Source organism: Suricata suricatta, chromosome 9, assembly GCF_006229205.1.
Source record: "Suricata suricatta isolate VVHF042 chromosome 9, meerkat_22Aug2017_6uvM2_HiC, whole genome shotgun sequence".
NCBI lineage: Eukaryota > Metazoa > Chordata > Mammalia > Carnivora > Herpestidae > Suricata > Suricata suricatta.
In genome coordinates, this window is record NC_043708.1 from 10,037,998 (window position 1) to 10,061,712 (window position 23,715).

General features: G+C 38.3%; 1 protein-coding gene across 3 annotated transcripts in view; it reads right to left on the reverse strand.

The window, feature by feature from the left end:
• The window catches only part of UNC79 (unc-79 homolog, NALCN channel complex subunit), a 258,645-nt gene that overhangs the window by 200,887 nt on the left and 34,043 nt on the right, over window positions 1-23,715 (reverse strand). For 2 of the 3 annotated variants that reach the window (XM_029952061.1, XM_029952059.1), the window contains exons 1-2: window positions 7,516-7,667; window positions 4,069-4,239 (exon numbers count right to left, since the gene is read on the reverse strand). In XM_029952061.1, the coding sequence (XP_029807921.1) occupies window positions 4,069-4,156 (88 nt within the window). In that variant the 5' untranslated portion in view covers window positions 4,157-4,239; window positions 7,516-7,667. Of the gene's footprint in view, window positions 1-4,068; window positions 4,240-7,515; window positions 7,668-9,307; window positions 9,326-14,652; window positions 14,774-23,715 lie in introns of those variants that run through there. The other variant, XM_029952060.1, reaches the window with a different exon arrangement.

Here is a 23,715-nt window from a genome sequence, read left to right on the forward strand (position 1 = left end):
AGAGTTAATTGCTCCTCTCTTGTTTCGGTCACAATTTCTAGACACCAAAACAACTGCCAAAGACAGAAACGACATAGATGCAAGCAACAGACACATGATCTCACATCAATGCCTTTACACATGATTAATCTGGAATCCGATCGCCTCGTTCTTTGGGTCTGTGTCTTTGCAAAGAAACAAAAACAAAAACAAACAAACAAACAAAAAACATCTCAATCGTTTAATAGAATGTGGTTTTAAGGGGTATTGCTACTGGGTTCCTGCGTGGCTCAGTCGGTTAAGTGACCAACTCTTGACTTCAGCTCAGGTCATGATCTTGTGGTTCCTGAGTTCCAGCCTCACATCAAGCTCTACACTGACACTAAGGAGCCTGCTAAGGATTCTCCATCTCCCCTCTCTCTGCCCCTCCCTGACCCGTGTGCATGCTTTCTCTCAAAAATAAACTTTTTATTAAAAAGGGTATTACTACCATGTATTTTCAAAGATTTAAAGGCTCCTCAACGTATAGGAATGATGACAATAAATGGAAATCATAAGTAAGAAACTAAAAGCAGAGCAATAGAGATAAATGAACTAGATCAACAACTGGGTTAGAGGAAGACATGTGCCTCTTACATAAAATAAGATTGATGTTATTTAACCTAGAATTAGTAAGCCAGAAATAACCTTAGAGATGGAACATGCTTTCCAAACCTCTCCTTTACAGCTGAAAAAACAATGGAGTCCCAGAGACTTAAACAGCTTGTTCATAATTAAAATGAACACCAAATTACTCTACTAATAAGTATTAAAATTCACACACATTTTGGAGACTCAACTTAATGCTTTGCTCCCCTCAGTTGCCAAGGCTCACATATTTAGCTAAATAAGGATTCTAAGCATGTTTTGGGGTCTGTGCTTCTCATTAAGCAGAAATTAATAACCAGGGATGGAGAAACACACGGCCAGTCATCACAATGCTTGATCAGTGTGAAGCATAACTTCAGAGGCCAGACATATTCAACACTTCTCCCTAAATAATTAACTCATCCCTAAGGAGGGTACAGTGAATTCAGATTAATTATTACAGAGATGTTCCTCACCTGTAATTCTTTTTTTTTTAATGTTTTTTGTTTATTTTTGAGAGACAGAGAGAGACAGCGTGAGCAGGGGAGGGTCAGAGAGAGAGGGAGACACCGAATCCGAATCAGGTTCCAGGCTCTGAGCTAGCTGTCAGCACAGAGCCCGACACGGGGCTCAAACCCACAAACCGTGAGATGATGACCTGAGCCGAAGCTGGACACTCAACCGACTGAACCACCCAGACGTTCCATCCTCACCTGTAATTCTTAAAAAAAAAAAAAAAAAAGAATTCCTATGTCTAAATTTCACAGTTAACATAACTATACAATTCTAAGGCTGTATCAATAAGCAAGTGCTTGTCAGGTTACCCAGAACGAAAAAAAAAAAAAAAGAGAGAGAGAAAATGATCAAATATTCTATTACTTGAACCATATCATCGGTCTGCTAATGTTTTTGAATTGCCATAAAATTTAGGCAGAAGTGAGACTCTTTGCTTAAAAGACATGAAAACCACAATTCCCTAGCTAAAGTTAAGCTTAACTGTAAAATAAGTAATGTAGCTCAAAGGTACCTATGTTTGCCAACTATTATTACATAGCAACAACTTTAACAAGATCGTAAGTCGCTAAAATGAACAAATCAAGAGAATATAGGTGCTGGCAAGGATATGGAGAAACAGGCACCCTCCTACACTGTTGGTGGGAATATAAACTGGGGCAGCCGCTCTGGAAAACAGTGTGGAGGCTCCTCAAATAACTATTGTTAGAACTCCCCCATGACCCAGCAATAGCACTGCTAGAGATTTACCCAAGGGACACAGGAGTGCTGATGCATAGGGGCACATGTACCCCAATGTTCATAGCAGCACTGTCAACAATAGCCAAAACATGGAAAGAGCCTAAATGTCCATCACCTGAGGAGTAGATCAAGAAGATGTGGTATATATACATACACAATGGAGTACTACATGGCAATGAGGAAGCATGAAATATGGCCGTTTGTAGCAAAGTGGATGGACCTTGAGGGTATCATGCTAAGTGAAATAAGTCAGGCAGAGAAGGACAGATACCATATGTTTGTACTCATAGGTCTAACAGGACAAACCTAACAGAAGACCATAGGGAGGGGAAGGGGGAAAGAGAGATGGGGAGCGTGAGGGACACAAATCATGAGAGACTATTGAATACTGAAAATGAATCGTGGACTGAAGGGGGATGGGGAGGGAGGGAAGGGGATGATGGTCATGGAGGGGGGCACTTGTGGGGAGAAGCACTGGGTGTTATATGGAAACCAATTTGACAATAAACTATTATAAAAAAAAACAAGATCATAAGTACATAAAGTTAAAATGGTGAACAACAGTCACTAGGAATTGAATGTGACCAATAAAGGTATTTTAGAGGAACAAAAGTTGAGAGAAGGAGAACAGTAAACTATTACACAGTGAACACTTGGCATCAAGCTAGCCAGCACCTACCAATATTCCCAGTGAATCATCTCCATTATCACAACCACCCAGGCAGCTACTATGATTGTTCTCATTTCATAGGTAAGAAACAGAAAGGCTAGGTAACTTGCCTAGGGCCACACAGCTAGTTTGGCAGCAGAGCTGTGATTTAAATCTACATCTGTTTTACCATATGTTTTCACTCGTAAGTCTAGCAGGAGAAACTTAACAGAGGACCATGGGGAGGGGAAGGGAGAGAAAAGAGTTAGGGAGAGGGAGGGAGGCAAATCATGAGAGACTCTTGAATACTGAAAACAAACTGAGGGCTGAAGGGGGAGGGGGAAAGGGGAAGGAGGGTGATGGTCATGGAGGAGGGCACGTGTGCAAAACTTGAGAGACTACTGAATGCTGAAAATGAACTGAGGGTTAAAGGGGAAGGGGGAGGGGGGAAAGAGGTGTTGGTGATGGAGGAGGGCACTTGTGGGGAAGAGCATTGGGTGTTGTATGGAAAACAACTTGACAATAAACTATAAATCAATCAATCAATCAGTCTACTCTGTTTACTCTAAATTCACAATCTTCATAATCTAGTTCTGTGGGGGTTTTTTAAAGAGAGAGCGTGCACATGAGCAGGGGAAAGGGGCAGAGGGAGAGAGGGAGAGGGAGAGAGAGAGAGAGAGAGAGAGATTATTGTAAGCAGGCGCCACACTCAGCCCAGACCCCAGTGAAGGGCTCAGTCCCACGACCCTGGGATCATAACCTGAGCCGAAACCAAGAGTCGGACATTCAATTAGCCGAGCCACTCAGAGCCTCTAATAATCCATTTCTTTAAAAAATACTTTAGAAGGATTTTGATCATTAAAAACCACAACCCAATCTGGTTTTTTTGTCTTCGCTCTCATGTCTGGAAAGCCTATGAGAATTACGTCTATAAATGTGAAACAGAACTCAAATCAGCTCCACATTTATAACAGAAACTTGCACATGAGTTGCAAGCCTTTTTCCAAAGTGTTTTCATACATTTTGACTCACTTTATCATCACAACATCCCTGTGATGGGAAGACAATGCTAGCATCATTCTGGAGATGAGCTATGAACCGTGGGAGACGCCTAACACCGCACAGCACGTTTACAAGTGAAGCTGAAACTAGGGTCTGTCTGTCCCAACACTCTCTTATGCTTTTCCCATCACAACCTTCTGCCTTCAGAGGCAAAAGATAAGAATTCCTATACCTAAGGCCGCACTCTCGTCACACTTTTTTCTTAAGTTACACAACATGCCATAGTTTCTATGTAATCCAGACTGTGCCTTGATATATTTTCTTCCTACCTTATAAGATCAAATTATGCAAATAAGATAATTCTAAGGTATAATCATCATTCATTTCTTTGATTCTCCCCATAATCACCATGCTGAAATGACAATTTAAATCATAGCACATGTATATAACAAGTGATTCCATTATAATCTTGAAACTCTACAGCCTAAAACAGAGAAAGCAATTTCCATTCGTACAATATGTTAGAAGAATCTAGTGTTAGGTAAGACTGAACTTACATATAGCCATCGGTAGAAAAGATGTGCTAAGATATTCAATAATATCCTTGTGCAGAAACGGAGGAAAGGTAGCTAACGTTGATATCATCGTGTAGGGCAAAGTACTCAGAATATCATCATTGAGAAAGGGTAGCAAACATGTAGTTGTATAAAATATCGACTGTCCAAGATCTACAAAACAAAAGTGAGTAATCAGTCACTGAATATTTTGCCACTTAACAAAATATGCTAATTCTATAATTTAGTTCTTATGAATTGGCTTAAGTTATAAGCAGCATTGCTCCCTTCTTAAGATTTCTAAAACATAATGCTCAGTAGAGTGCAGAGACAGTATATTTGTTCAATAAATGACTGGTGAATGACTGCATTAAGAAATACAAATATCGATTTCATGAGCTTTTCCTCAACCCTCTGTCAATCTTCAGTAATACTGGGGATTCCTATTATTCCTTGATTTTAGAAACTAAAAGCACTTTCCATGTGATCACGAATCCTGAAATGTTGTCTAGCATTCTTACCTCCATTACATTTTAACTGTGAAGCAAAGATGCTTCATTATTTCCCCACTGGAAGTTTGAGCAAAGTCAAGGGAAGGACTGGGCATAAAGCCAGGCTATCCCTGATGCATCAACCAAAAAACACAGTCTTCCTACATCTCAAGTCTTGGACAATGAGGGGACATGCACCTTCCAGGACAGCAGCATAGTCTGCAGGCGCCAAAGAACAGAAGCTGTAAACTGATGCTGTGTGGCCCTGTGCATTCAGTTATCAATTATCACAGAAGGACATATGACCTAACAGCAATCTTTCTATCAACGTCTTTAAATGGAGACAGGAAGAGTACCTACCTCACTTCTAGAAAGGCTGTTAGGAGGCTTAAATGAGGTTAATATAGAGTGCTTAACACAGCACATAATGTGTGCTCCACAAATATGAGCCATTGCTATGATATTAATAGTTACTATTATTACCTGCACAAGGAGCAAAAATAAAGGACATTCAAAAAAAACCATAACCATTTAGCTTTAGAATGCATGTATACCAAATCCCAATACACTGAATACATCTTTTTGTTGTTAAGTAGACTTCATGCCCAGCACAGAGCCCAACACAGGGCTTGAACTCACACCCCTGAGATCAAGACCTGAGCTGAGATCAAGAGTCAGAGGCTTAACCGACTGAGCCACCCAGATGCCTGTACTGAATATATCTTTTGATATTTCAGGATCTCCCAATGTGTGTATCATCAGGACTTGAGAGTGAAGACTTGGATCACTTTCCTGTCCATTATAAAAAAAATTATTTGATTTGTTTATTTGGCAGCAGATTTACCTTCTTAGTGCAATTTTGATGCCTAGTGCTATTTCTGGTTATCGTTAGAATCAACATGGCATCTCAAGGAGCCCATCAAGTGACAACAGGAAGGATGAGGCCACACCACATGCTGGCGAGTGAGGGCCAGTCAACCTTGGGCTCAAGCTGACGAGATGTAAAATGATGTGTTTTACTGAGAATTAAATGAGGCTCTGCATGAAAGACACCTCAGCTGCACTGTAGCCTCTGGTTACAGAACATCAGTGCTGAAAGGGGCCTGAGAGCCGACCTGGAATATCTTTCTAGTGAGGAAACTGAGGCCCAGAGAAGGAAAGCAATGGCCCAAGATCTCCTGGCAGCTGAACTTGGTCAAGACTGTGGCTCTCACCAGTGCACGGCCCTTCCTCCCACCCCGTGGAGACACAGCCTTGAGCCCTCATATGGTAGTTCACAAGCTCAGTACACAAAAGAATCACCCAGAGAGCTCAGGAAAAATCTGGATCCCCAGGACACACCCCTCAGTGATTCTTATTCCTAAATCCCAGTGTGGGATCCAGAACTTCATATTCTAGCTCCCTCAGTGATTCCAATGTTGTCAGGAAACGTTGCTGCCCTGCTTTTTAACCTCTAAGGGAGAGTCAAGTGTCTTCCTGTCTTCTAAGAATAAGAACACAGTCTACAGAGAACAGTGAAAAGTAAAGTCGCAGCATAGTTGTAGGTATAAAAGCAAATATATAAATCATCCCCCCTGAAATTGTTGTAATTGACACAGTTAAATTGCAGTTAACTGGATTGCAAGTTACCAGATGGAATGCTTTTTATCTTAATAAAGGGGCTCTAACGCAGTGGCCCAGCCCAAAACCACTGGGACTGGTCTGCAGTGACCTCGGGACTGGTTGTCACAAAGGAAAAGTACTGATGAGCCCGCCACCACGGTAAGCTCTGCCAGTCTTATGTCCAGAGAGTCATCTCTTTGAAATTCTGAGTGTGACTAGGGACCACAGTAAAAGTGGCTGGGTTCAAAACAGCTACAAAGTTCCACAGCAAGCAAATTTACAAATTTCTACATTTTTTTATATTCACTACAATACAGAACTGTAAATATAAGAGAAAAACAAATTCAATAATCATTATTGCACCATTTTTAAGAAAGTAGATTTTTAAAAATTTATTTAGGAACACATCTGACTCAGTTAACCATTAAGCATTCTCTTAGGAGAGTTAGCTATAAGTAAACGGCAAAATAACCCCAACAACCCACCCATTTCCCAGATTCCATTTTTTCTATACAGTGAAACTTTGGGTATCATACTTCCAGGGACCAAATTATCAGTGTTTTCAAGTCAAAACAATTCATTCTCTGCAAAAATCCTTTTCTTACTGCATGGTTTTCCATTTGATTCTCACAAATGTAATACTGAATAGTTAAGCAATAGATATTATACTCCTTTCTATGAGTTAGAAGAAGATGGTAGGCAAGCGAGATACTGGCGTTGGGTAAAACACACTGTGGAAAGGGAAAGCATTAGGCAAAGAAGCACGCTCTTAGGCCCCCGTCCTGAAGCACCACTAATACTGTGTAGTAGATGCCACACTGCTTACAGCAGAACATACATCACACGAAGGGCCAATGCTTTGTAATACCTCGTGATTGCTGGTTAAATTTGGAAGAGTTCTTAGAGATTTCTTCTTACCGAACCTCCTGGGTTTAAAAGACAGGACAAGTAAGTCCCAAGGAGATTCTGTGATCTGCCCCAAGGAATCACAGAATTAGCCGGTGGATTTGGCCTGCTCTTCAGGCTCCTCCTCTTACATTTTACGGGGGGCAAGTTTCTAAATCTTAGCCCACAAATCATAATTTCAACAAGCACCTCCATGATAAGCAGATCAGGAGAAAAAAGATAAACTCCTATATAGCTCTACTTTTCCTTTCATTCCCCTCCAACTGGATAATATCCCTCTGGTCATAAAAGAGCAAAAAAATGACAGAACGGGAAATGCCGTAATAACGTTTCCATGTAAGAAGGGTTTTAGCCACACAAGGACCTATCGAGCAATTTATTGCAATAACAATGGTCTTCAGCATCCATACACATACATGTACCTTCTCAAAGGTTTTGATTAAATGCTCACCGTGTTGGCCGTGCTGGAGTAAAGGAACTAGATCCAGAAGAGTCACCAAAGTCACGTAGAGGCCTTGGTAGTCCAAAGAAGGGTAGTCGGACAAGTGAGCATCACGACTTTGCAGGCCGCGTTCGGAGGGAGCATCTCGCAGGACGCTGTAAAGGAGGGAGCGAGTAACAGTAGGGTTGATGGAACTGACCTGCGGTCTTAGAGATGGGGTGAGTGGGAATGGCACAGGAAAAAGACACATGGTCATGGGCACTGTCAAATTGGAGGCATCTTGGTTTTCCTTCTTCCCTGTGCGGGACAAAATGCTGTTGGGGGGACAAGGAAAAAAAAGAGACAACAAAGACACAAAGAACAGCACATTACATTGAAATGACACTCTAAAACAAATAATAAAACTCCAGATACATCCCACATAAGATGCAATCGCCACACCAGCAGTGTCTACACATCAGGTAGGGGTCGCATAGCCTCGTGGTCAGAGATACCAATAACGTACGGTTTCTTTTGCGGAAATTGCATTGCATCTCATGTGTTATCTGGTTAGTAAGGAGCAAAAATATAAAAATGCATGTTTCAGTGCCAAACCCATGTTTTACAGTTTATCGGTTTGGTGAAGGAGAGGATTCCTCGAAGGAAAACAATGGTTTCATCTAATGAATTAGGGCTTTTATTACTAATTAAAATGAGCTTTCAAGGCAAAGGAAGTTTTCAGCTAGACTGTCTTAATCAGGTCAATAAAAACCTGCAAAATATAGGTATGGCACTTGCAGAAACATGTTTTAGCAAAGAATAAACATGTGTGTTTATTAAGAAAGTCTTAAAAATCACATGTTTATTGCATCAAAATAATGTCTATATGTATATTATGATACTGTTTCATGACATTCTGTCAGTATCATTTGAGATAATGAAGTTTAAACAGGCATATGAATTTAGAAATAATACATATTTCTAAAATGTTAGCTAAACTACATTGGAAAAGCTATAAAATAATATATAGTAGATGGTCCGTAGCATATGTTTGTGAACTAATGATAATGGTTATTTATGTGTGTTTTTTTAACTTTGCATGTTGGGGAGGAAACGTTTTATTTTATGAATACAAACAGTGGTTTATTAAATAGTTACCTTCAAAATTCTAAAGACTAGGCAAGCAGTATCTGCCATACAGCTGCGCATCATACAATAATTTCTCATATATTACTGCTGCTACTTACGTTATTATTCAACAAAACTCACTAAAAACTAAAGGAAAGATAATTTAGAAAGTTAAAAAAAGTTTAATGGGAATAAAAATAAACTCTAGAAATAAACTGGCTTTCTTTTAGCCTTCATTTTTAAATAAAAACCTTTTAGTAAAAGCAATAAAGCGGAAAAGTTGTTAATTTAAAAATAGAAGAAATGACTGCTTGGCCAGATGTTTAAGTTTTTAAAATTAGGTTTACTATTTATCATTAAAGACAATAGCTATACCTTATAATGATAATCTCTGCTGCACTTACAAAGTGCTTTTATATAGTACCCTTATATGTTAATCAAAATAGATAACATTTAGAAATGTTTCATTACATAAAAATAACCTTGTTTTGCACTTACTCTATGTGCATCAAACATTACTAAGCTCTTAGTTAATGATATTACATTTACAATTTTACAGTGGTGTGAATTGGTTAGTGTCGAGCATGCTTGCTATTTCAAATTTACATTTACTTTTATTTACTCTTAGTGCAAAATATGTTACAATGTAAGAAGAATGACTACATGCTTTTTATTTTCCATGTGCCTAATTTACCTCGATTTCCTTTGTCTTCTGTTACCCAATGTCCAGGGAAAAACAATTAATAATAATAAAGATAATTTCAGAATAGTTATGTAATACTTCTTAGCAAAAAATAACTTAAGATTTAGTGTAATTTTTTTATACTTTTAAAGGGATTAAATTAACCTTTTTTTGTGTGTGATGTATTTATCTTAAAGTAGATACATATACTTTATAATTATACTTTACAATGGGATAATATCAACATTCCAGTACCATCAGATTATCCATCAGACTTTATAGTTTCCTCATATAACTTGATTATTCCTAAATGTACCGCCTTTAACTGTTGTATTCTTAACAAGCCCAATCACCAAAAATCTATTTTCATCCTGTAGGATTCTATCCCACTGAAAACTCCTTTAGAATCACAATAGATAGAAGTTAGAAATACTATTTCCCAAACCTCAGCCCTAAGTTAGCCTGACTACCTGCATCTTTTCAAAATTATAAGATGTGGATCTTCTAGACGTGACATTTAAAAACAACATTTTGCCTTACAGAATAAAATTAGTTGCATATCAATTTTTCCTTGGTGGGGGAAATATAGCACATAATTTTTTTTCAAGTATACTTCAGTATTGTTCCAAAGTTGGATATAATTTAAGACACTAGTCAAATCAACTTTGGAGACTCCATTTTGATATTTTCCCTTCCTTTATATGTGGGGTTCCCAAATGATAGCAGCAACAAGTTCATACATGCAGGGAGGGAGGATGTCAGCATTGAACCAGTAAAACTTCTCTCTCACTGCCTCTAGATTTAATAAGTAGGTGAGGTTGAGGAAAAAAATGGCTGAAGATGAGTTATCCATGAAACCAGTTTTAAATTACCATTCATGTTTCAATGTAAGGAAATGTTTTCATTTGTGGTAAAACTTAAGAAGGGGTCATGAATCAATGTACAATGCATTGTGATTTTATGATGTTTTGTGAAGTTTATTCAGAAAAAAAAAACTTATTTCCCCAACCAAACTGTCTAACTTGGGAATGATAAAACCATCTACCCCATCTAAAATTCTTTCCCAGAGGTCGATACACCCAACCAAAAAGAATATTAAGAATGCCCTGCTCAGAAGAGTTTGACCCAACAACCAACTTTTCACCTTTCCTTTTCCCTCCTGAATTCCTCTTTGTCAAACATTTACTTCCAACATCAAGAGGAACCAAGGGAAGAAGACCCCTGTGGGTATGGAGAAAGATGAAAAGTTTCCCTGAGGTATTTATAGCACAGAAAAATAATACATCAACTATACTTTCTATAAGCTTATAAATTTTGACATCTAAGTTGAATCTATCCACTAAATAAAATTTACTTTATCATACCATACTCTAAAGCTACTCTGTGGACTTTAAATCAGTCACTGGAAGGTCTATGTTTTCTTCCTAAGCAAGTAAAAATTATAGTTCAATTAAGCTTATTGAATTGAGACTAGAATCCTTTTCTTAAAATGAATCAAACACTTTCTAAAGAGTTAGCATCAAGTAGTGTTCCCCAAACATCATGATTTTTAAGAAGATTTTATGTGCAAACAGCTTGAACGGCAACCAGAAGTGAGATCTGGGAGAAGGAATTCCAAAAGATGGAATGACATAGGAAGACGGGAAACCTTTAAATATTCTTCCGGGTAAGAAGCAAGATCCTTAAAGAAGACCTTAGATATTTTAAATACTGCCCCCGAATTCTTTCAATGTAAAATGGACAGACTCCTCTGTAGCAATGAGGGCGGAATTAAACTAGATGATCTTCATAGTTCCTTCTAATACTAAAAGCAAACAAAAAACTCAACTCTGAAGTTGTGTGTAAATTGTGTGTCTGTTCCCATACTTAGGTCCCTACTAAATTAAAATGAGTACAAGTCAGGACTCAGACAAAATTTTACCCAGTACCCCAGGTCACTCCTAGATGAAATAATGCCCTAGAAGGGTTACTGCAGTGGATGAAATTTGGACCAAAGTCAACTCAATTCAACAAATACTTGTTGACCCTCTTCTAAGAACCAAACTCTGCTCTAGGCTCAAGGGCTAGTGAGCTGAATAACACACAAGACTCACCTTCTACTAGCCTAAAATTAGGGAACCCCCATGAACTCTAATGTGAGTCTAAGTAAGAGCTAAGTGGACAGATGTGGACTATTCAACCACTGATATAGTCAATTATGGTAACACATGATCTGCCGTCTCCTGTGGATTGAATTAATTGAAGTTAAACAGCTAGGCTAATCGCTGCCTTTGGAAATATGTACAAAACTCTACTGAAATCAGTAAGAGTCATGTGCCACACATGAATACCGTAGGACCATTCCTCTAAAAATGCAGTTCTGACTCAAATGAAGCTGCTGGTACTTCAAGTCACAGATTTTACTCAAAGTAATAATAATTTTAACTTCCTTGAGACTATCCAAATAGACAAAGGGTTACTCTGTGAAAATTCGTCTAATTCTTTCTTCTTGTTTCTTTCCAAGAATCTGAATTCTGAAAACAAGAAGTGCTTCTGAATGTAAAAGTCATCTAAAATGCTAAAAAGGGAACCAACTTGTTAGTGAGTAGAAATGCTTATTGTCAAGAATTTTGGACACCAAATACCCAGACCATTTTATTTGTCTTGTATTTTCTAATAGCATAAATAAAATGAAGAAATATAAATACTGTTATTATGGATATATACACCAACAGTGAAAGTGTTCATAGCTTGGTCCAATAAAGGACAATAGTTGTAAGTTCTATATTTCCAATAAACAAAAGAAATTAAAGAGTTCTGAGTTGGGTTTTATTTTGTTTTGTTTTTGGTGTTTTTTTGGTTTTGTTTGTTTGTTGGTTGGTTTAATGCTGAGGTAGGCAAAAAGAAGAAAGAAACAGCATTGAGTTCAGCCCAAGAATTGACCTCTACCTACTGTGATGTGTTACACTTCTTACATTTTCTTTCTTCTTCCTCCCATTCATGTAAGTGTGTCCTACAGACTGTCAACTCTGCTCTGACCTGCTATCCACAACAAACTGCTAAGTGAGAGACACAGCTAAAGCATCTGGGAATTAAAACACTGTCCAGATCACCTGAGGTACAGCTCAATTTAACTTCCAAAAAGTTGGCAAACCTTTGCACTAAGTACTGCTTTTCCTCTCTTAATCTCAAGGAAAGCCAAAACTATGCTGGACTCATAATGGATGCTGATATTCCCAAAGGCTAAACTCAAGTATTTACTAAAAGAAGTGTCCTTGCACCATGATAACTAGCAGTACGAGGGACAAGCAACAGAGTGCAATTATTGAGAATAGGCTGTGGATTAGGACCAGCAAGGTCAAATCCGGGTTCCAACATTTACTAGATCAGTAACTGTGAGCAATTCCTTTAACTGTTCTATGTTTTAGTTTCCTTATCTGTAAAATACGTATAATATTACCTTTATTTCATATAATTATTATAAGGGATTAAATGAGATGACATGTATAGTGCTTAGAAAGTGTTTGACACATAATTACTAGTATTAACATACAAAATTGCTATGCTGATGGTAGCTATTGTTAATACCACCATTAGAAGCAGTTGCTGATGTCGTCTCCCTTTGAAAAAAGTGGAACTTAAGAAACAAAACAGATGAACACAGGGTAACGGAAGGAAAAATAAGATACAAGCAGAGAGTGAGGCAAACCTTAAGAGACTCTTAAATACAGAGAAAAAGTGAGCATTGCTGGAGGGGAAGGGGGCGGAGGCGTGAACCAAATGAATGATGGGCATTAAAGAGGGCACTTGGGTTCTACTCCTGAAACCAATACTACACTCCATATTAATGAACTTAAATCTAAATAAATAAATTTAAAAGAAGAAAATGGACTCAGCTCAATGGCATAGAATCTTCTCCAACAGCTACTTGAACAAACTACCTTAACACCAGTTTTATCATTAAAATGCTATGGACCATGATCATATCCTAATGATCCATTGCTCAAGAAAATGAAAACTTCATGTCTTGCAAACATGACTTCAGTACCCTAAATTTCCAAACTTTCTGACACAATGACTAAGACTTTAACAGTAGGCTTCAAAGTGCCAACGAGAATGTCACAGTTTCTTTGCAAAGTGAGTTCAGAATCTACCTTCTACTGAAAAATGCCTCCCACTTTGAGAACTGCCAGAATTTGTGAGAAAGGACAACATTTCCCATTGAGAAGCCTGACCTCAAAGACAAAAGGAGAACTCAAAAGAGAAGGATCAGATGCTTGGTGTATAAACAAACTTAACACCGAGCAAATGATCCCACTGCAATTTGAAAAGAAGGGAAACACCTCTACTTACTAGGCAAGTATGAAATCTATGAATCTGATACACAGAATCCCTTTAATACAGAACTGGGACACCAAGGGTCCTAAAGAAGACAAGATGTCCCAAAGAATAAGAACCAAGACTGAGGCTGCAGAAGACAAGCAGACGACTTGACCGTGTGAAACTTCTTTCTACCAAGCACTCAGTCTGCCAAAAACTGAGCCTTGGATGAGAAGTGACTCCAAGGCGACTACACTCATTCAGAACTGGTGTTCCTTCCCTAATACCGATCTCACACAAATGGTGCTGTTGCGTAGCTGAAAGAAATAGGAGCAAGTCCAGTTGTGGGTCTCCAAAATCAGGGTTTGGAGTGAGAAGATCATGGTAAGGGGGAGATCAAGCCTTAGAACGTAATGCAAATGAAGCGTTCCCCTCAATTCTTCAGTGTTATTTCCCAACCAACAGAGCTTTTCCTTGAAAGGCTGCCCCTGTTCTTCCTAATGAGAACCGTGAAACAGGTCGGTCCCTCCTGTCTCATCTTCTAGTAAAAGCAGCCAGGATTTTTCATTCCTTGTCCTCCTCAGAATTTCCGTATCGATTGTAAAGTACGTCGAACGCTCGAAGTGTTGCACGGATTGTTATTACCCTACATTATACTTCAAGAAACAGGAAATACTATTGATGGACCTAAAATGCTACTTAATTCTGATTTCCATTAAGACCATTTTCTTATTAATTTTAGCAATGTAAATTCTCCTGTCAATCTCATGCTATATTAGTGCCAGACAAATAACCTTTATCACTATATAAATCTCTTGAAAAGACGTAAAGTGGAGGAAAGCAGGCAGTAGCCACACAACCTTTTTTTTTTTCCAGTTAGGCCTGTGAGCTGAGCTGCTATAGACACACCCAGAGAACTTGAGTCCAGACTCTTCTGGCAGAGCACTAGAAAACACGAGGCCCTTCAAAACTCTCAGGGCGATAAAAGTTTAGGTCCTAGTCAATTCAGCAGTACTACCTACTAACTCTTTTGAAGTCAAGGATATTTTAAAGCTTACCTTAACAAGGTCTGAGAAAAGTATTTCAGGGTGTTTGCAATATCTGTTCCTGAAGGTACAGGATAAATGTTGTGAAGAACCCGGTTATGATATTCCTGTAAGTACCGGATCTTGGAAGAAACTAGATAAAAGCAAAACAAAAAAAAAAGAAAAATTATTTTGTAATATGTATTAGGTATATGGTTTGTTGTTGTTTTTTTTTTTAATGATTAGATGCAGGAATTTAATTCGTATTTTTAAGGAAAATATGTTAAATTTTTACTGGAATTCCATGATAGAAACTATTTAAAAGACCTTTAATTTCATATAATTGTATCCAGCACGCCAATTTTTTTGGTTATCTGGCTTAATATCCTATTCACAAATCTTCCATTACTTTTTTATCACTAAGAAAGGCAATGTTCCAAATCATTGTATAATCATCCCCAAGTTAGCTTATTATCAAAATAGTAATAGATATAAATCTCTGCCACCAGAGAATTATATTTAAGATTGCTTAACTAAAACTGAAAGAGAAAACTCAAAGGTCTTTCAACAATACTCCAAAAGTCCTGAAATACGGGGAGTCCACTGCACAATGGCATCAGCCAAAACCAGATTTTTAACTCAATGTGTGATCATAAAAGCATGTAGTGTGTTTACTGAACGCTTGAACTGTGAGAATACATTAAGAGGAGAGTAACTTGGTGAGTGTTGAGTAAGAATATGACTGGATAGTAATAAAAATATAAAACATAAATGTCACATTTTTTCCTTCCAAGGGGTTTCATAAATTAGACTTCCTAATAGCTTTTCTGAGCAGAGCTGCTCAGCTCTTCTCAAGATGCAGGAGGGACTCAATGGGCTTGTTTACCCTCCTAGACCTACCTGGAGTCACCAGCATTGTCCACATTCCTGACCTGACCTTTGACCTGGCTGCAGTGAATGGCCCAGTGCTAGTCATTCCTCTTTGCAAATCCCAAGGGGCCATGGTGATCACCGGTCTCTCAGGTCTCCTCTTCCACAGAGCTCTCAACACTGTCCATTTGTCCTTTCAATCTTTAAGGCTACCAACGGAGCCTTTTAGGTGGTAGGGCTCACTGTCAGCAGTTAACAGAAGACATATCAAGTCCTGGAGAAGCAAAGTCTTGCTGTTCCCAACAGCCCATGGAAACAAGCTCCTGGATGCAATTCTAACTGAAATGCTGGTGTAAGCAACTTGAAAAAAGTCATATGCTTTTGACAGGCGGAGAATCGCAGAATGATGAAATAGAACTAGAGGGACCTTAGTGACCTTTCCCCATAACCATTTCATTTTAAAGATAGGGAAAATGAGGCACCTAGGAAGTCAATGGCAGATCTAGACCAGAATTTATACCTTTAGCCTCCACCCAAGAGCCCCTGTGCTCTTTCCACTGGGATGTACTCTAAATTATGAATCTGAAATGAAGTCAATTGCAGTAGTGGGTGTTTGTGGCATGATAGCAAAGCAATTTTCAGCTGCTATTAGGTTAACCACGGATTCTTAATCCCACACATACCATTGATCAAATTTGCCTTTCCTCCCCCCGGCTACCTGCACTATTTCCATAACACGGTTAGCATTTTCCCACAAAAATAAGACTAGCCTGCAGATAATAATACCTTGAGTTTGCGTAGCACATCACCTCTAAAGAAAGCAACAAGGTTATAGCCATTGTCTCAATGAACCCCATATTTGGTTGTAAATAACTGTTTTCCTGAGATGAGGTAAAAAGAAGGGATACTTGAAAATGTTGCAATTACGTAATCTACAAAAACCCATTTTCTTCTCAGTAATTTTGATCTGCTGTTCACCACCTTTGAAAAACAAATCACATTCCTGGGAACCTCTCCTGCCCCCGTTAATCTGGGGGCAGTTCCAAGTCCCAGATACTTGAGGTATGTTCTAGCTAGCATAGGCTCCCAGCTCCCCTACCACCACAGGAATGTCCTGTGACTGGGACTTTTCTCAAGCGTTAGTATTTAGCAGGTTTCTGTCAAGTATTTCAGAGACACCATTCGTCATTCCATCACCTAAAAAAGGGTGTTGATGGTGTAGACTGTGGACAGTAAACTCACAGGAAAGAAAAGCTATAGATCTCAAACTCGAAGCTTGCTCATAATTCAAGAGCTACAAAACCACCACTCCACAACAATAAAAAGCATTCAAAACCGTGTGTGAAATGAATGGATATTCTTTTTATAGCCCCTCTTGTTAAAATGCAACAATGGCTCCTTTCAACAGGTATCCAAACATGCAAGGGAAAGGAGAGACAAGAATCACTCGCTTCAAAACAAACAAACAAAAAAAAAAATCACTCGCTTCTTCAAGAAGTGAGTTTAATATTTTACAAATGTCACATTGCATTGTCTTTATTTACTTACCTTTTTATGCTTTCTATCCCAGGTTGTAAGTTTCTTGAAGGCAGAAACTATATCGTACTCCTGTCTCTATATCAAGCCTAACACACTGCCTGGCACTTAGTAGATACTCAATAAATTTGCAGGATAAGGAACAAATGAATTATTACCTTAATAATACCCCTTATCAATTGGAGGCTTTTTTTTTTTTTTGCAAGTATACATCTCTGTCTCCCACACTAGATGGTCGATTCCTTTTATCCCTAGTGCCAGACATCTAGTAGATAATAAATAACTGATGAGTGAAGATGGAAACAGGGAAGAAAGAAAGAGGGGGAAAGAAAGAAGAACAAAGATATTGGTGAGTAATCATGAAAGACAACTTCTAGAATCTGTTGGGGAAATGTTCAAGCTAAATGTTGCATTGGTAAAATGCAACAAAAATCTTAGCAGTCATACATTAATTTAACTTTCATGTTTTCAACTATTTGAGAATATCCAGAAAGGTCCCTGATATATAGGAATGTGTAATTGTGCTGAAGGTGTGAATAGAACGCATTTACATTTCAACTTGGTACACACAAAAAAATGGTCCTTAGGCTGGCTAGTAAGCAACCAGCAGCCCCAAGGCAGCACTAAATTCTTATTCCTTACTCCAACCATTTGCCAGAATATTGTTGCAGAAACTCAGATAATTGAGATATAAATAAATGATCTCCAAGCTCAACTGACCATAAGACTACCTTCTTTTAGTAAGGTCCTTTTTCTACCTGCTTCAATCACTGTCTCATCCCTCTCCACGTTCTTCAAAACTCCCCCACACCCACTCTTTTCCTTACAATTTTAAGGAAATAGAAGTCATCTGTTACAGACTGCATTGTGCACCAACCCCCCCCAAACTCACAGGTTGAAGACTTGATGTCAAAATGTGACTTTGTTTGGAAATAAGACCTTTAAAGTAGTGATTAAGTAAAAATTAGACCCTCAGAGGAGGCTCTGATCCAGTCTGACAAGTGCCCTTATAAAGAGAGACACAGGAGAGACACAAGGGATATATGTGCACAAAGAAAAAGTCATGTGAGGACAGGGAGACAATAGCCATCTGCAAGCCAAGGAGACAGGCCTCAGGAGAAACCAAACCTGCTGACACCTTGATCTTAAACTTCTGGCTCCCAGGACAGCGAGAAAATTAATTTCTGCTGTTTACACCACCTAGTTTGTGGGAATGTGTGACAGCAGCCCTAGGAAACTGACTAATACACCACCACAGAAGAAATCCTCCAACAGTATAAGCCAGAACTAAGGGTCCAAGCTCCGAAATCAAACACTTCTGGTTAAGACTTTGGTTCTACTTCTACTTAACCCGTTTTCTCATCTATAAAATAGGGATAATCATACCCACTTCATGGGATTCCTGTGAATATTAATCACTTACTGTGCCCACCGCTTAGCATAGTACCTAGTACAAACTTATCACAGAGTAGACAGCAAAGCCCACCTGCATCTCCTTCTTTCTTTTTCCAATGAAACATCATCAATCTGACCACTAGCACTCTCCCTCCTACTGAGTCATGTCCGAAAGAATTCAAATAAACTCTAGAACCTTCCTTGTTAAAGGGAAATAGAAAACCTCTCCCTTGACCTAACACTCCACTCCACACTGGCCTCTCTCTTCACAGCCATGATAATAAAGAGTTGTATACGCTCTCTCATCTCTCCATCACCTCCAATTCTTGGACTCACTCCTGTCAGGCTTCTACCACCACTGCACTGAATACCCCTTCCCTGCTATTATCTGGAGCCTCCATGTTGCCACATCCAATGGGCACTTTCCTGTCATCATTTTCCTGGACCTTTTAACCCATTCCATACAGCCAATCCCTTCCTCCTTGACACTCCCCCCACTGGCTTCCCAGCAACCCCACATTCTAGTCTTCCCCCTGATCGCTCCCATGCAGCCCCTCAATGAACTCTGCCACTTCCTCCATGGCTTGATGTTTAATGTGAGAATTCCTCAGGGCTCAGCCCTAGAGTCTCTGTTCCTCTGTCTCCATATTCTCTCCATAGGCAATCCTATCCATCCATAGGGCCTACAGCACAATCTGTGCCAACTACTCTTCAATGTACTTCCCCCTCCCAGATGGGTAGCTCTTCTGAGTAAGAGACCTCATCTGTTCAATTTCTCCACTTAGGAATCTTACAGATATCACAAGGTAAACATGTTCCACACTGAATACTTATCTCCCCCTTTAACCCCCAAAACACCTACTCCACCATTTATGCAATCTACCAAGTCACTGGAACAAAGCATTCTGAGAACACCCTGACCACTCCTGTTCCCTCTCCCTCGCACCCTTAACCCAACCCGCCCTAAATCCTGTCAGTGGATAATATCTGTCTTCTGTTCTTTATCTTCATTGTCATTACTGGGCACCATCATCTCCCCATCAATTGTGAAAGCCTCCTTACTCATCTTCCTGGTTCTCTCCGGTCTCTCTCCAGCTCTTTCTCCTCAGAGCACTCAAAGAGATCTTTCTAAACTATAAACTATTTCAGGGGCGCCTGGGTGGCTCAATCAGTGAAGCATCTCACTCTTGATTTCAGCTCAGGTCATGATCTTACAGTTTGTAAGCCCAAGCCCCTCATCGAGCTCTGTGCTCACAACGCGGAGCCTGCTTAGGATTCTCTCTGCCTCCCCTATGCCCTCATGTGTGCACACACACACTCTCCCTCTCTCTCAACATAAATAAACAAATAAGTAACTGAATAAAATATAAACTATTTCATGCAAATCCTTCAGTGGCTTCCCATTGCCTTCAGAACAAAATTTGAAATCCTTAACATATTATACCAGGTCCCTGCCTACCTTCGAACTTCACATGATGCCTTAACAGCCAGACACATTGGCTCTTGCTGCAGTTTTTTGAACTGGCAAAGCTACTTTTGACCTAAAATCCTTTATATGTGCTTGCCCCTCTTCCTAGAGTGCTTCTCTCTCCACATTTGTCTGGCTAACTCCTACTTCTACTTCAAGGCTGACTTAAAATATCACTTCCTAATGCAGATCCTCACTGACTTGCCTGTCTAAACTGATTCCCTTTCTTCCACCCTCATTTTGCTCTATTCTCCCCACCCCCCACAGTAGTTAACACAATTTTTAATACATATTTGGGTGATACTTTATTGTCTCTCCCAAGTAGACAGTAGGCTCCAAGAACTAGGTCTTTTTTCTCCATGAAATATCTCCAAGTGCTCAATGGATACTGAATTCGCTGGGTCCCAGAAAGGATAAAAGGAAAGAAGGAAGGGAGGGGGACGGTGGCTTTTCCCAGTGGTTAAACTTCATGTCCTTGTGAAAATAGCCAAGAAAGTCAACTGTTAAAGCTGTAATAAAAATAAGGAAAACACAAAAAGGGGTCTCAGAAAGTGATGAGTTTTATCCAGACATACGCAAGTCTAATCTCTGCTCTGCTCCTAGCCCCACCATTTGCTAAGAAAGAAAAAGCCACAAAGACAAAACTCAAGCATTCATTTTAGGGATAGATATATAAATATTTTAACAAAATTGAGATCATACAGTACCTAAGTTTTAAATCATTTTTTCTCTAAATCTTAAGTATTTTGTTATGTCACAAAGTATTTTTAATAGCAACCCATTCCTATTTTTAAATTTGTATCAATCTATGCTTATTACCATAAAAGTAAAAAATTCAGATAAAGTCCAATGAAAAAAAATTAACTAAAGACCTACAACTCAGAGAGAACTATACTCAATATTTTGGTGTATTATCCTTCCAGGAAATTTTCTCTGCATAAATTCAATTTTAAAAATTGGGATTATTCTGTGTATAGTTTTAGAATTTGTTTTCCTCACTTTCTATATCAGAAATACATTTCTACATCATCACTTAAATGTAGGTACATTTTATTTAGGTAAGTAAATTGTAATTTTTGTCACCTATTATCTATCTGTGAGATTTGGGGTTATTTTTCACTATTCTATTCAATGCTGCAAAGAATATCCTTTCAAACATGTGCACACATCTTCAGCTATTTCCTTAGAATACACTTTCAGTCACAGAATTGCTGAATCAAACAAGAAATACTCATTTTAAAGTTTTTCATAGGAATTAAAACATTTTCCTTCAGAAAGACTGTTTATATACCAGTTATGCACATATGAACAATAATGAACAATGTTTATTGAATGTCCACTATTTATTAGGTGCTCCACACATATTATTTTTTAATCTTCACAGTAACATTTTGGAGTAATTATTGTCATTTCCATTTTACTTTGAATAAACTGGGGCACCTGCGTGCCTCAACCAGTTAAGCATCCAAGTCTTGATTTGGGCTCAGGTCATAATCTCACACGTTGTGAGTTTGAGCCCCATGTCAGGCTCTGCACTGACAGCATGGACCTGCTTCAGATTCTCTGTCTTTCTCTCCATCTGCCCCTCCCCTGCTCCTGCTCTCTCTCTCTTAAAAATTAATAAATATTAAAAATAAATAAATAAACAAATAAATAAAGTTGAATAAACCAAAGCTCAAAAGTAATTGACTCACCCAAAAGCACAAAGCTAGTAAGTGGCAGGACTGGTGTGGCAGGTTTCTCCTCCAGGCCACACTGTTCTTTAATTATTTTTACAAATAATATTTAATTTTTTGATACGGCATGACATATTGATATTTCTCCTATTTCATTATTTGATGATTGTATTGTTTCCAGTATTTCATTAAGGAACACTACCATGAGCAGATGAAATATTCAAACTAAATGAGTTTTGGGTTTCTTTTGTTTTGTTTTTAGAAAACACAAACTGCTACCTATTTATTTCACTGGTTCCACAATTTTCTTCTTGAAAAATCAAATCCCATTAAGCCTTCAAAGCCCATCTTAAGAGTCTCACCATTTGTAAAGCGTTCTGGTTGACTCTAGACATTATCACCATCTCCCTTTTCTGACGGACTGCTCAGCGCACTCATTAACTGCCTCAAAAAGTTTGTCACTTCATTATATAAATTTATCTCTGATAATACACTAATCCAGATGGCTCTAAATTAATTTCATGTTTGCAAATCTAGTAACCCTAACAATACCTTAATACCTTTGAGAATATAACTGTCTTTTATGTCATTTGTAATTCTCTTAGAATTTGTCACAATGCTAGATGCAGAACAGATGGTCAACCTTAACACAGTGGTTAAAATGAATCATAAGTTTAAATGTCACCTATGTTATATCCTATTAATGCTCTTTAAATAAATTCTTTAAAACTCTAATGACATTTATACTAATAAGTAATTTGTAGATAAAATGTGTTTGTATAAAATGTAAGTAGTGGAGGTTTAGTCAGTTTTCCTGTGTCTCTTATGAGGATACAGAAAATAAGAATCAGCTCAGTTGAGATCTTGATTGTAGTTGGTGAGACTGAAGTTTAGAACATAGATTCACCACATGTGGACTCTTGAAAACTCAAACTGCGTGCTTCCTTCAACAAGCAGATCAAAACACACCTAGGATCTAGCTTCATTTATTTTTATTTTGTTTTTAATTTTTTAATTCCTTTTTAAAATTGTATTAATTTTTTTCTTTTTCCAAAATAATGAAATTTAAAAACTTCACCCCAAAATAAAGAACAGGAAAAAATGACAGCCAGAGGCTTAATCAACAAATGTAAGCAAGATGTCTGAACTAGAATTTAGAACTCTGACAATAATACAATAAGAATACCAGCTGGGATTGAAAAAAGCATAGTATCCCTTTCTGTGGTGGTAAAAGAAATAAAATCTAGTCTGGATTAAATTTAAAATGCTATAACCAAAATGTGATCTCAAATGGATGTCATGACGGCAAGGATGGACAAAACAAAGCAGTGTATCAGCGATATAGAAAATAAAATTATGGAGAATAATTAAGCAGAAAAAATGAGGGAAACAAAGGCAAAAGAACAACATACAAGACTCAGAGAACACATTGACTTATTAAAAGGAATAACATCTGAATCATAAGAGTCCCAGAAGATGAAGAAAGAGAAAAAAGTCCAGTAGATTTATGTAAGCAAATTACAACAGAAAACTTTGCTAACCTAGGGAAGGACGAAGACATCAAAATCCAAGAAGCCCAGAGAACTCCCATTAGACTCAACAAAAACTGACCATAACAAGGAAATCATAGTCAAATTCACAACATACAGAAATAAGGAAAGAATTATGAAAGCAGCAAGGGAATAAAAGTCCTTAACCTATAAGGGAAGACAGATCAGATTTGCAGCAGACCTATCCACAGAAACACGGCAGCCCAGAAAGGAGTGGCAAGATATATTCAACATGTTGAGCCAGAAAAAATATGCAGCCAAGAGTTCTTTATCCAGCAAGGCTGTCATTCCAAATAGAAGGACAGAGAAAAAAATTTCCCAGATAAACAAAAACTAAAGGAGTTCGTGACCACTAAACCAGCCCTGCAAGAAATTTTAAGGGGGACTCTGACTGGAGAAAAGACACAACAAAACAAAAAAGACCAAAAGCACCAAAGACTAGAAAAGACCAGAGAACGTGACCAGAAACACCAAATCTACAGGCAATGCAATGGCACTAAATTCAGATCCTTCAGTAGTTGCTCTAAATGTCAGTGGACTAAACCCTCCAATCAAAAGACAAAGGGTATCAAAATGGATAGCAAAGCAAGACCCATCTATA